Source organism: Mauremys reevesii, linkage group 15 (genome assembly GCF_016161935.1).
Source record: "Mauremys reevesii isolate NIE-2019 linkage group 15, ASM1616193v1, whole genome shotgun sequence".
Taxonomy (NCBI): domain Eukaryota; kingdom Metazoa; phylum Chordata; order Testudines; family Geoemydidae; genus Mauremys; species Mauremys reevesii.
In genome coordinates, this window is record NC_052637.1 from 14,691,519 (window position 1) to 14,705,538 (window position 14,020).

General features: G+C 47.9%; 1 protein-coding gene across 1 annotated transcript in view; it reads right to left on the reverse strand.

Annotated features, from left to right (window-relative positions):
- The window catches only part of LOC120383106 (butyrophilin subfamily 2 member A1-like), a 69,750-nt gene extending 55,955 nt beyond the window's left edge, over positions 1 to 13,795 (reverse strand). The window contains exons 1-3 of the mRNA XM_039500732.1: positions 13,687 to 13,795; positions 11,246 to 11,590; positions 3,688 to 3,969 (exon numbers count right to left, since the gene is read on the reverse strand). Of these exons, the coding sequence (XP_039356666.1) occupies positions 3,688 to 3,969; positions 11,246 to 11,590; positions 13,687 to 13,792 (733 nt within the window). The 5' untranslated portion in view covers positions 13,793 to 13,795. The remainder of the gene's footprint in view (positions 1 to 3,687; positions 3,970 to 11,245; positions 11,591 to 13,686) is intronic.
- Between the last annotated feature and the right edge of the window lie 225 nt (positions 13,796 to 14,020).

The following is a 14,020-nucleotide window of genomic DNA, read 5'->3' on the forward strand; positions in this document are numbered from 1 at the left end:
CACAGTTAGGATATAGATATTCAGGCCTGTCTGCAAAGGCCTATACTTTAAGAATTTAGGTGTATTCTTATCACCTAGCTAGTTATAGAGGTATAAAAGAAAGAATCAAAATCACTGTCTGTAATGGCCTTCTCTTACTGTGACAGGCTAAGCCCTTCAGCTAAGATGTAGTTAGGCAGCCATAAGCTGGGAAGTGTATGGTCACATCCTCACATTCCAAACTAGTCACATTGAAATAAGGTGCTATTGTATTGTATTCCTATCACCTCCAGAGAAACAGAAGAGCCTAGAAGATAGCATCCTGTCTGGCAAGAACTCACTTATCAGTAGACACAGCTGGAAAACCCTTATGTCTGTATAGATGTAGTTGTAAAATCCTCACTTCTGTAGTGTTTTGTAAGTTTATTTGTATGGTCTCTGTCTGGTTCTGTAATTGTTTCTGTCTGCTGTATAATTAATTTTGTTGGGTGTAAACCAATGAAGGCAGTGGGATATAATTGGTTAAATGACCATGTTACAATATGTTAGGATTGGTTAGTTAAATTTCAGTAAAATGATTGGTTAAGGTATAGCTAAGCAAAACTCAGGTTTTGCTATATAGTCTGCAGTCAATCAGGAAGGGGGTGGGGGTAAATGGGAACAGGAACTGGGGATGGGGGAATTAAAATCATGTCTTGCTAAAAGGGGAAAATGGGAACAGGGGATGGGAACAGGAACAGGGACACAGGCAAGGCTCTGTGGTGTCAGAGCTGGGAAGGGGGACACTAAGGAAGGAAACTGGAATCATGCTTGCTGGAAGTTCACCCCAATAAACATCAAATTGTTTGCGCCTTTGGACTTCGGGTATTGTTGCTCTCTGTTCATGCGAGAAAGACCAGGGAAGTGAGAGGGTGAAGGAATAAGCCCCCTAACACACACAACACTGGGTTGACAGTGACTTTAAAATCACCACAAATCCAGAGGGAGCCTTCTTCACTATTGGAAGGATAGGAGTTGCTCATGAGCTATGGGTAACTGGTATTAGGACTCCATTTTTGACCAGGTGCTCTAGGTCCGCTTCAACTTTTGGCCTGATGGCATATGGCACAGTTCTGGCTTTCAGATATTTTGGTTGACTGTCAGGTTTAATGTTCAATGTCACAGTGATTCCCTTCATACTTCCCAGATCCTCTCCAAAAACAGCAGCATGTTTCCTTAGTATAGGGGTCAGATCGTTGTCTTCTTTAGTCATTCAGTGCACTTCTGGCCAGTTCAGCTGGATCTTCCTAAGCCAAGACCTACCCATTAAGTGGCAATTTAGCAGCCTGTCCATTGAGCTCCACCTTAACATCAGTAGTGCCCAACATGGGCACAGCTTCTCCCGTATACATCTTCAGAACAATTTTTGTTGCCTTAAGCGGAAGATGCTGTAGCTTTTCTTTATACACAGTCTCGGAGACCAGCGAGACGGCTGCACCGGTGTCCAGCTCCATGAGTATAGGTTTGCCATCCAACAGTGGGGTTACCCAGTATTCATATAAGCCCACTGCCAAAGACAAAATGTGGAGTGGCTCTTCTTCTTGTGATGAGGTGTCTCCTTGGTCATCCTGGGTCTGCTCTAGGGTATGCAGATTTCCCTTTTTGGTCGGCCAGATCGCAGGCCTCTTTTTCTTTTGTTTACAGGCACACTCAGTGAATGTGTCCCTTTTTGCCACAGTGTCAACACACCAGGTCCTTACACCAGCATTCTGATTCATGGTGACTTGGCTTACCACAGCGGTAACATTCCTGACTCCGCAGTTTTGTGGGTTGGTTCTTGTGACACCTTATGCACCCAAGGGGATGCACAAATGTATTGCACCTCCTTTGTTGCCAGTTCCATGGAGACCACAACATCAACAGCCTTCTGTAAGGCAAGCTGAGCCTCTGTCAATAGGCGCTTCTGTATAGGTTCACTGTGCAGGCCACACACTAACCTGTCACATAGGGCATCTTTTAATATCTCCTTATATTCACAGTGTTCTGCTAGCTTTTTCAAAGTTGCTACAAATTGTACAACTGTTTCGTCTTCTTTTTGGTCTCTTTTGTGGAACCTATATCTTTCAGCAATTACCAGTGGTTTTGGAGAAAAATGGGACCCCAGGATTTCCACAATGTCACTGTAAGATTTAATCACTGGCTTAACAGGGTGTAGTAAGCTGTGTAGCAGGGAGTAGGTTTTAGCCCCTACAACACTTAAGAACATTAGCACCTTCTTTTCTGTAATGTGATTTGCAATAACAAAAAACTCAGTATATACGTGCCATTGCTCTATAGTCTCCTCAGAAGGTTCCAGTGGCCCCGTAAGTGTAGCCATGGTTTTAGTTTCAGGTTGCACAGTCAGTGCAAACAAGCCAGTTCTCACCCCCTTCCAGCAGCAAAAAGGGTTTTTTTTGTACCTTGACTTCTACTTCCTTCTGTTGCTGGGGCAGCACAGATATTCCATTCTCATCACCACATTGTTGTATCCTTGGGGACAACAGTTTTAGGAAGAAATCACTGGAGACACAGAGAGCTGTAAACCTTGGAGCAGCCATTTATTGCCATACACTGAACTAACCAAAAACCAGCCAAAACTGGTTGGGCTATCCCCTAGTAATCTAACTCAGTTGCCATAGCAACAACAAGGTTCTATTACCACAACAACCAAACAACAGGGGCTGCTCCCTAAGGCAGGGGGCACAACTCACCCCACCTTGCTTATGTCAGCTCATCTATAGGCACAGATAGTGCACGGCAGACTGGGGTGTAAATCCACCTTGCACTAGCCTGCTGTGCCCTAACTGGCTCTGTGCACCCTGCTGCACTGCACTAAAAGTTCCCTGGTGGACCTTGATCTGTTCTTGTTTCAAAGTGGGGCAGATCAAAGTTCACTATGGAGTCGTTAGTGCATGTAGCAGGGTCCACATGGAAGTTAGTGTGTGGCAGGCTAGTGTGAGGCAGATTTACACCCCAGTTTGCCACAAACTAACTGTTCCTGTAGACAAGCCCTGATTCTGCTCACATGCTTTGCTACAGAGCCTTCTGGCCTGCTAACAGGACCTGGAAACCCCCAACTCCTAAAGTGACAGCTTGCAACACAGTTCTCAGTACAGCACAAAAACAAAGGAGAATTCCCTCCCCGTCCCACACTGAGAAGAAGGATGATTGCTGGGTACTGAGCTGTTATGAAAATCTGGCCAATGGTGCCCCAGCCTTTAAGGTGCTAAACACCCTCAGCTCCTGCTGGAGTCAAAGGGTACGTCTACACTGCAATTAGCACCCACAGCTGGCCCATGCCAATTGGCTCTGGCTCAGGAGGCTTGGGCAAAGGGGCTGTTTAATTGCAGTGTAGACCTTCAGACTCATACTGAAGCCTGAGCTCTGGGAACCTCCCACCTCACAGGGTCCTAGAACCCGGTGTCTAGCCCAAGCCTGAATGTCTACACTGTCATTTAACAGCCCCTTAGCCCTAGCCCGTTAGCCTGAGTCAACTGGCACAGGGCACCAGCAGGTGTCTAATTTCAATGTAGACATAGCCAAAGAGAACTGAGGTTGTTCAGGACTTTCCAAGATGTGCTCAGCACCTTGAAGGTTCAGGCCAATAAATAGGAGACACAATGATAAATAATCTCCACTCATGTCTGCAGCATCTCGGTCTATCCATGTGTGGCACGGATGGGCACTGACCTGCTATGTAAATCACTGACTCTCTCTCCTGGTTGAGTCGGGGGTTCCTGACAAAGCAGGACACTTTCTGGTTGGACTCTTCTGTTAGAACAATGGCAATCTCTGTTTGAAACAGGCCATTGACCTCTGGGGATATTTCTTCAGAGGCTGATGGCAAGAGCTGCCCCTGGAGATCTCTCCACACCACCTCGGGCTGTGGGAACCATCCGGCTGATCGACACACCACTCGGATCCCTCCATCCTGATGTCCCACCACAGAGATGACAGGAGCAAAGCCCAAATCTACAGAAAAATAAATGAACTTGTGGTAATCTGACAGTGCCCAGTAATGAGCCAAAAGTTTTATTACACCATTATCAAAAGCCATTTCCTGTTAAACTAATAATTGAGTGTGAGTCCATGAGTGTGGTTGGTCAGTTAATCTGGCCAGATTCATATTTGATACACAGTAAAATTAATATTAACATCAGGGCTTTTCTTTGCACAAATTTGCTCCAGTTTAGTTAAACTGATCTCATTTGCATGGGCACACCCACCCTGCCTAGCATGATGCTTGCCCAAATGGTCACTTTGGCTGTTGTGGGATCCCCAGTCTCTTTGTTATTGGGGCAGGAGTAATAAAGGGTTGTTATTCTGGTTGAGTGAATCAAAGACAGCAGAACTGTACTTGGCATTTTTTGACTGAGGGACTCACCCTTAACTAAACAGCATTTCCTAGACAAGGGACATCGATTCCAAAGCCCAATGAGTTAAGAGAGGGTGGGGGCAGTTGTAGCTTGGGGGCCCTTGTTCTCTTGCCAGTGTGTAACAGAGCTAATTTAGACTTAATTAAGAGTTTAGTTATATGCTGCAGAGCTGAAATAACTGATACCTAGGTCTAAGCATTAGATCTACTTTGGGCTAGGGGCTCTGATACAAGAAGACTATCCCGTATGTGCTAGCAGTGAGGTTCTAGCATTCTTGGTTCCAAAGAGGATGGAGCTAGGCTGTTCTCAGTGGTACTAGTTGATAATGGTAATGGTCTCAAGTTGCAGTGGGGGAGGTTTAGATTGGATATTAGGAAAAACTTTTTCACTAGGAGCATGGTGAAGCACTGAAATGGGTTACCTAGGGAGGTGGTGGAATCTCCTTCCTTAGAGGTTTTTAAGGTCAGGCTTGACAAAGCCCTGGCTGGGGTGATTTAGTTGGGGATTGGTCCTACTTTGAGGAGTGGGTTGGACTAAATGACCTCTTGAGGTCCCTTCCAACCCTGATATTCTGTGATTCTATGATATGTCCTCGGTGAATCCATGTTGACTGTTCCTGATCACCTTCCTCCCCTCCAAGTGCTTCAAAATGGATTCCTTGAGGACCTGCTCCATGATTTTGCCAGGGACTGAAGTGAGTTTGACTAGTCTGTAGTTCCCTGGGTTCTCTTTCTTCCCTTTTTTAAAGATGGGCACTATATTTGCCTTTTTCCAATTGTCCGGTACCTTCCCCAATCACCATGTGTTTTCAAATATAATAACCAATGGCTCTGCAATCACATCAGCCAACTACCTCAGCACCCTTGGATGCATTAGATCTGGACTCTTGGACTTGTGCATGTCCAGCTTTTGTCAATAGCCCTTAACCTGTTTTTTCACCACTGAGGGCTGCTCACCTCCTCACCATACTGTGTTGCCCAGGACAGCAGTCTGAAGGAAATGCTGGGTTAAAGTCATGCCTCGCACACCAGATCACACTTGGACTTTTTTAGTATTGACAAGATAAACTGAAATAAAATTATCTTAATCCGAAACAAGAGTCTTGTACCTTAACCAGGTCTGAATTCAAACTGATTTCACTATAGCAGTGTCAGTGTGTATGCAGAGAGGCCCTCAGGGAGTTGGGAAATTTCACACAGACCAGCCTAGAGAGAAAAACAACCTCCCAGGAGAAACAGAGAAAGGACGGATGTCCGGAGCCTTCCCCATGGGACTCTTGCCCAGAAGAGCACAGGCTACTGTGTCTTCTCCCAGCAGGAGTGTGACTCACAAGGCTTTGGTCCAACAGACTCATGGGAAATGCCCAAGAGCCACAGACAAGAACTGAGGTTAAAGGGCCTATGGTGGAAATTATATGTACCCATCCCAACCCCCGTGCTTCAGTGTCTGTTCCTTTTAAACAGTTCACTGCTTCCAGCTACTCGGGGACTAGCAAGTGTAAGGTCTGGGGACTTTTCCTGCAGCCACATTAGGAGAGCAGCAGCCATGAGCCAAGAAGCAGAAAGTCCCATCCTCACAATCCATCTAAATTACATCAAAACAATGTAATATCGGGCTGTTAAGAAGGAGATCCTGTCCTAATAGTGCCCACCATCACCAGATAAGCAAGGAATCTCTTAAGATGTTTAAAGAAAACTTTGCCTGATGGCCTCCTGTCTGGCAAGGAATCACTTATCAATAGTTGTGGGTGTGAAACCTCTACTTCGTTATTGTTTTGCCTTTATTGTCCCCACTTCTCTGTTGTTTATCTGTCTGGTTTCTGTCTAGTTCTTTGATTGTTTCTGTCTGTTGCATAACTAATTTTGCAAGATTTAAATCAACTAAGGTGGTGGGGTATGATTGGTTAAAGAATTGTTTCACAGTATGTTAAGACTGGTCAAAGAATTAGTTTGTAATATTTTAGTAAAATGATTAGTTAAGGTACAGCTAAGCAGGACTCAAGTTTCACTATGTAACCTGGGGTCCAAGAAGGAACAGCAGAAGGAACAGAATAAGAATAAGAAAAGACCTGGAAGAAGAAGAAAGAACTCGCCTGTAAGACACACCCCAAGATCAGAGCTGCTACAAATCCTCTGCATGACTGTGATGGGCAGCAACCAGATTCCAGACAAGACTGACCTTGCCTGGCCAACTGGGAAAGTCCGCCTGCCTGATCAGGATTGGTGAGCATAGCATTGTATGCTTAGCATGTGTATGCGTATTCTGCTCCGTAATTGTTAATAAATAGAGGGTGAGGATATTACTGTGTAAGGCTTTTTCACTGCTAAAAGACCCCACAAACCCACAGAAGAGTCCCCCTGAGCACTAGGAATTGGGTACGGGTGGGGTGTCCTAGAGTGTGCAGGTAACACAGGTGAACAAAGGAAAAAGTTTATGAACCCCTGCAGTATGCTTAGTAGGGGCATCTCCAAGGGTGGGGGGCCAATTCCACTCCCAATATAAAGAAAAAAGGTACCAAAGTCTTCAGTTAGTTCAGCCGGACCCAGAGAGCGACAGCCACACCAGACGGGAGGTGAAGATTTCTGCCCTAAGTGTTGATACTCACAGGTCTGCTTTTACTGATTGCAGTGAGAAGATAACCACAATGAGACAGATACCAGCCTATTTGAAGAACTGGGCGCTTGCTGCTGCTTCAGCTCATGGTGGTGTGGTGACATTAATGCCAAATCAGCAGTGTAAGTTTTAAATGCAGGATTTGTGGCCTATGAACCATTTGGTACTGAAGAAATCTGTATGTTTATGCTAATTTTGTTGGTTCTGTTTGTAAAGTGTTTGCTGTATGGATGTAATGATAAGATTGTGTCTAGATTTGTGAGGAGTCCCCTTATGAACCTAACAATTGTTTCAATTTGGGGCAGCTTTACTCCATTGTGGTGTCTTTATTCCAAACTGGGGCAACTCAGGATAGGAGCATCCATTCCTGTCCAAATGTGCATATTTATCTCGTGTGTTGTTATCCACTGGTGGGAGTTCTGCTGTCAGACCAGACTGAACCCTCTCACTCTCCTGTAACCAAAGTTTGCTGGGTTACGTGTACATTACACAAGGGAATGACCTTGTTGTGGTTATAAAATGAACTCTGTGTAATACCCAGTTGTGGCAGCTCAGGTTACCCACTTTTAACAGTTATTGTGCTGTGGATGGAGTGAGTGGCTGGAAGGGTTTTAAGTAAAAGTTTATCAGAGTTACTGGCTATGATTATTTGTCTTACAATAGTGATTTAGGGGCCCCAGCTGAGACTGGGGCCCAGGTGTGTTGGGTGCTGTACACATGGGCAGTGGGTTAACCCTGCCCCTTCCGCCGGAGGCCCCACGGCAGCCAAGCCCCCCACACCGAAGGGGCAGGCCCCCAGACCCCCCGTGTGAGTGGCATGCGGCCCCAGACTCTCCAGAGTATGGAAAGGACAGGCAGCCACAGCCTCCCTGACCCCGGAGCATGGGGAGGGTGGGCGGTGCACAGCCCCGAGGCCCCAGCCTCCCCAGCCTCATGACACTGGAGGGAGCTGCGCTGAAGCAGGGGAGGGGAGTGCTGGGGATGGAGTGTGTGTGAGACACAGAGACTTGCCAAAATTCACGCACAGCTCAGTAGCTAAGGTGGGACTAGAACCCCGTCCCTTGACACTCAGTCCACTGAGCTATCCACCAGGCAACTCTGCCTCTCATTTATTACTGCTCTAGCATATGTGCATGTTCTTCATATTCTCTACCAATTGTGGGGAGCTGCTGAAGTTCCTGAGCAGGGACAAGGGGCTGGTTCTCCCTTTTATGAACACAGACAACGCCTCTCACCACACACTGTGCAGCAGGGACAAAGGGTTGAATCAGAAAAGCCATTTGAAGGAGCTGAGCACTGCTCAACTGATGGGCAGGGAGGCCAAACTCTTCCACTACTTTCACTTACAAAGCTAATTAGAAACATATTTGTGACCCCCCCCCCTTGGGGTTTAGAGAGCACGTCCCCTTCAAACCTGTCCTGGGGCAGAGGAAGTGCTGGGTGTTCCGGGGAAGGAGAGTGGAGAGAGGGAGGGACAGGGTGCGTATGTCTGTAGATCTGGACAAAAGGGCTACAGCGAGAGGCCCTCACACAATGACAGTAGCCGAACACTTGCCTAAAGTCCAGGAAGGATAGAGCAGCAGACTGGAGACGTCACAGGATGGGAGCCAGGAGGAGCACTGTGCCAGGTAGGACTCCCCTGTGAAGGACAAACTGGGCCTGGTGCCTTTCCAAAATGCAGAGAGCGGCTAAACTTAAACTCCTGAAACCCAAGAGATAAAAGTAACAGCACACAGCGCCCCAGCCCTGCCACCTGGACTCTGCCTCCTGGGGCTGGCAATAAGCTCTGGGAACGGTTCAGTGAGGGTGGTTCCATAATACACAGGCATGATGGAGACTGTGTTCGAAGTCGCTGTAGTGAGTTGTGGAGGGATTAATTCGAGCAGGCTGGCAGAGCTGTCACTGCAATATGAGGGAGGGACATGTAACTTGAGGGATTACGTATGTGTCTCATTTCAGTGCTGAGGTCTGTAGGCTGTGTCAGTAGAAGTGCACAGACAGGGGCGGCTCTAGCAATTTCGCCGCCCCAAGCACGGTGGCACGCTGCAGGGGGCGCTCTGCTGGTCGCCAGTCCCGCGGCTCCAGTGGACCTCCCACAGGCACGCCTGCGGATCCTCCACCGAAGCCGCAGGACCAGCAGACCCTCCGCAGGCACACCTGCGGGAGGTTCACCGGAGCTGCCTGCCGCCCTCCCAGTGACCAGCAGAGTGCCTCCCGCGGCATGCTGCCCCAAGCACGTGCTTGGCATGCTGGGGTCTGGAGCTGCCCCTGTGCACAGAGGTGTCTTCTTGCCATGGGGATTGTCAGCAGCCTGGTGTTTGCTGCACCTGACCTAAACCTCATGTCCTGGTTACAGAACTAGCTACATATGTGCCCTTGCTGGTCTATCTGGCATCTTCAGGGGTCAGGCCTTCTGCCTTTACTTGTCCTGGGGAGCATGGAGAATTCCTCAATTCTCCCATTCTTATGTAAGCAGAGTCAGGATGAGCTCTACCCTGACATCTGGTGGTGAATTATGGTGAGAGTAGAAAAGAATTTCAGAGGCTGATTGTGTTTGCATAGGCACACCCACCCCACCTAGCATAGCCCATGGAAGCGTAAAATGGTTACTTTCACAGCTGTGGGATCCCCAATTTCTTTGTTATTGGGGCAGGAGGAATAAAGTGTTGTCACCCTGATTATGTAAATGAGGAGCTATGAAGCTATGACAGAGAGTGTCACCATCAACTAAGTAGCACTTGCTAGACAAGGGATATGGGTTCCAAAAGCCAGTGAATTGAGGGAGGTTGGAGGAATGTATTTGTATCTGGTGAGGTGGAGCACTTATGTTAGCCTGTTGCACCACCTCTGTTGAGTATCAGAGCTGATTTTAGCTTCTCTTAAGAATCTAGTTGCAGGTTACTGAGCTGAACTCACTTTGGGCTAATGGTGCACTAGCACTGGGGCTCCCCTACTATGAGCTGAAACCACTAAAGAGCTAACATTACTGAGCTGAGAGCACTGAGTGCTGTGCTAACTAGTGGGGGAGCCTGAAGCTATATTGTGGAGCGGAGCAGTTTGTGGGGACAGTTGTAGTGCCCATGGAGTGAGTGAAGCTGAGCAGTTTGCAGGGATGGCTGGAGTGGATCATGGGATGGCTGGTGGAGCAGAGCAGCTGGCAAAGCAGAGCGGAGCGGAGCTGAGCAGTTTGTGGGGAAGGCGGAAGCAGAATCCCATGGAGAGGCAGGGCAGTCAGCCCTGGACGATGTAAGGTGCCCCTTTCTACCCAGGCAGGGGAGGGGGGGAAGGAGAGAAACCCTGCAGATAGACTCTTGAACTCTGGGGCTGCACTGACCCGGGACAGAGACTTTTGGATTGTGGGACTTTTGGGACTGTGGGTGATCTTTGGGTTGCTGGACTCTAGGGACATTTGGGGTATTGGACTTTGGAGTCTTGGGGTGATTTGGGGGTTGCTGGACTCAAGAGCCCAGGGAAAAGGACACGGCCCAATTTCCTGGGGTGGGTCTTTGCTCATGGTTTGGTCTATGAACTCTAGTTGAGGTGTTTTCCCAATTTAATGCTGATGTTGTTTCATGTTACTAAACCTTTTCTGCTACACCGAGACTCTGTGCTTGCGAGAGGGGAAGTATTGCCTCTTCAAGGTGCCCAGGGGTGTGTGTAAGATTTTCCCAGATCACTAGGTGGGGGCTCGAGCTGGTTTTGCATTACATTATAGGGAAGGGACCCCGATGTACTGAACCCAGCCCTTGCTGCTATCAATTTGGCCTGGCAGAAGGGTTACATTTATACCATGTTCTGAGCTACAGGACTCTGTGTATCAACCACTGTTACCCAGTGGGCACCAGACACAAGCCGAGATCAATCCCAACTGGTGATATCAGCCTGGGGAGGATCAGCTATTCTTTGGTCCCAGATGTGCACAAAGAAGTTGTAATAACCACAACATGCCGATATTTCCTGACTTTTTAGGGGTGTTTGTGTATCTCATTAATTCCTTGCTCTAATGACCTCAATCTTAGCTCACTAACCCTGTCCCAGACTCCAATGTGTCACAGCAAATTTCAAGACAATCAGAGTATGTTTCTGGATTTTAGAGCCCTTAGAAAAAACAGCTGTTAAACAGTGAGCTAGCATAAACCTTAACCAGACCAGAGCTCCTGCCCCACTATAATGAGACACATCAGGTGGTATCTCATAATGACCCCTCTGACTCCACTTATTACCCCGTTGAAGACATCAAAGTACCATAAGTCACTGACCTGCCACCTGCAGTTCCAATAAAGCTTCATAAGAGACACTGGAATGAAAATAACACATGTAATGCCCATCATCAGAGGGTTGGACATTGTGTATTCTCAGAGAAACTTTCCCATCAGTGATGTCATCTTTCAAGAGCTCAGTTCTGCCTTGATATTCTGGCATCTGCTCTCCATACTGATCCTTCCCATCACGGTACACGTGCACCACTGCAGAGTCCTGGGATCGTAACCATCCTACCTCCATGTTCTCAGCGCTCATCCTGGGGGAGAGGTGGCAGGGTAGGACGGCCTCTCCACCTAGGGACACGGTGACTGGACGGTCAGGTCCAGTCACTGTGAACTGTGCTGTGAAATGAGTCAGGGGAAAACTAAAATTAAATTGAAGAGGAACCAAGACAGACAGGAATGTAAGTGGCATATTGCCAACTTTGAACTGTTCAACAATCAGGAGAAAGTCCCCCCTGCCCAAATTATGAGATTGTCTTAAAAATAAAGAGATTTTTTAAAAATCATAAAATTGGTCTCTGCTTTCTAATTTCTGAACCTTTAAAGATGACTTGGGTCACATTTCCAAGTATTTATCTGCACCAAGATGGACAGAAACATACTTTAAAACAAAATGAAAGCTGAGATTCTCAGCTAATCACAGGCCTCCAGGAGCTGTGATTTTAAGAAACCCATCAAATAGCATGAGACTCGTGATAAAGTTCTGTGAGCTGGTAACACTGAGGGGACATCTACATTTTGAGCTGGAGGTGTAATTTCCAGTCCGCGGAGACATGCACCCATTAGCTTTGATTGAGCTAGCATGAGAAAGTGTAGCTGTGGTGGTGTGAGCGGGGGGGTGGGGCGCTAGCTCTCCAGGTATGATCCTGCCCAGGACCCTAGGTACATATTCAGGGAGGCTGCTCATGCCACTGTGGCAACTCTGCCATTTATAGCAGGACAGCTTGATCAGAGCTAGCGCAGGTACATCCACCCCATCTGGAGACAGCAAGGAACAACATCTTACATATTAAAGGGTTCCACAGTGCTAACTAATGGCTTCATGGTGAGGGAAAGGGAGGGAGAACTGGAATGTTGGAGAGGAAGGGGGGGCTACCCGTTGTGAGGGATGGTCGGGCAGAGGATGAAGGAGTCAGACTCAGCAGTTTTCTCTCACACTTACAGTCACTGTAAGCACCAGGGAACTCTCGAGATGCTGGGACATGGGCCATGTCTCAGATTTCTCTGTTAACAACTACACACTGTAAACCTTTCAAAGCACAACCCCATTATCTCCATTGCACTGTAACAAAATGTACAGGCAGAGCGAGGAGTGCTGAGGAATGACACAGCAACTGTGTGGCCTAGTGGAGAGACCACTGGACTGTGACTATTCCTGGCTCTGCCACTGGCCTGTTCAGTGATCTTGAGCAAGTCTCTTCACTGCTCTGTGTCTCAGTTTCCCCATCTGTAAAATGGGGATAATGAATAAAATTAATTGAGCTCTACTGATGAAAAGCACTATAGAAAAGCTAGGGCTTTGTGTTATTATCTAGCCACAGTCATGTACCAACTGCAAATCTAAGTGAGGACTACAACTGCCTAAATGACCCTGAATGTCTACTACAAGGAGTCCTCTTTCTGTTCAAGAAACTCGGAAAGACACTGACAAAAATCTTTGCCTATGCAGAGTTAAGGTTCCCCGTATCTGAGGTCATTCCAGAAAACTGTTCAGCAAAACTCAGGGCTCTGAACAGCAGCAAATGCAAAGTTAAGGTACAAGCCAAAGCAACCTTAACTCTGCCCTCTCTGGGAGATGATCCAGTACACACACCTTATACAGACTCGCACTCTGCCTGCACAGATAAAGCACATTACTCAGGGATCAGGGCACATGACAACTGTAGCACAGAGTCAAATGCCTTCTCCTTGCTAAGGGGAAACTTGTTTTTAGGGGAGCTGCTCTGAACAGGAGCTACTGACCCTCTTCTGCACTGAAATAGCCCCACACTTGTCACATTTTACAAGCCCTTCATCCCCTTTAACAGCCCCTTCACCCTCACTCTGTGTCAATGAAGGTTTTTGTCAGTGAATGTGCCAGGTGGCAGGAAGAGACGGGGAGGGGGACACTCTCACACTAGCAAGAAGGGGCAGAGCAGAGGCTGGTGCTAGATTAAAGCAAGGACCATAAGGGAAGTGGAAACACCAAATCCAGGAAGAAATCCAGGCCCCACTGAAGTCAATGGGAGTTTTCACCCAGGCTGGCAGGAATCCACCGGGCAGCGTTAGGAGGAGAGATATTCTGGGTGTGCCCTGAGCTATGGGGGGTATCCAGTGGGGGTGACCCTGGAACGGGTGACATGGTCACTTCTCTCTGTATGTGTGAGGAGCTGCAGGGCAGCAGAGATCTGTGAGAGAACAGGCAGCAAACCCAGCAAGGAGGCCGGAGCTCCTACCTGACACCAGCCTGTGAACCTGTAGAGTGAGGCAGAGAGCGATGTAGCCGGGCAGAGCGGAGCTCAATGTGGAGCTGGGAGAGAACGAGGGAACCTTCCCCGTCATCGTAGCTGGGTCTGGGAACAGAAGAAACAAACAAAATCAGACGTGCAGTGACTGGTACAAGGGTTAGCCCACCCTGGTGTGCAATGCCTGGAGTTGGGAAGGGATTCTCCCCATAGCTCTAGTTTGCACTAGCTCCAAGCAGGGTCAAACATCATGGAGGTTAAAATGCCAGCAGTAGCTGGCAGCCCGTCTGCACTAGCGCTTGCTCCCTGGACCTGCACCTGTGCT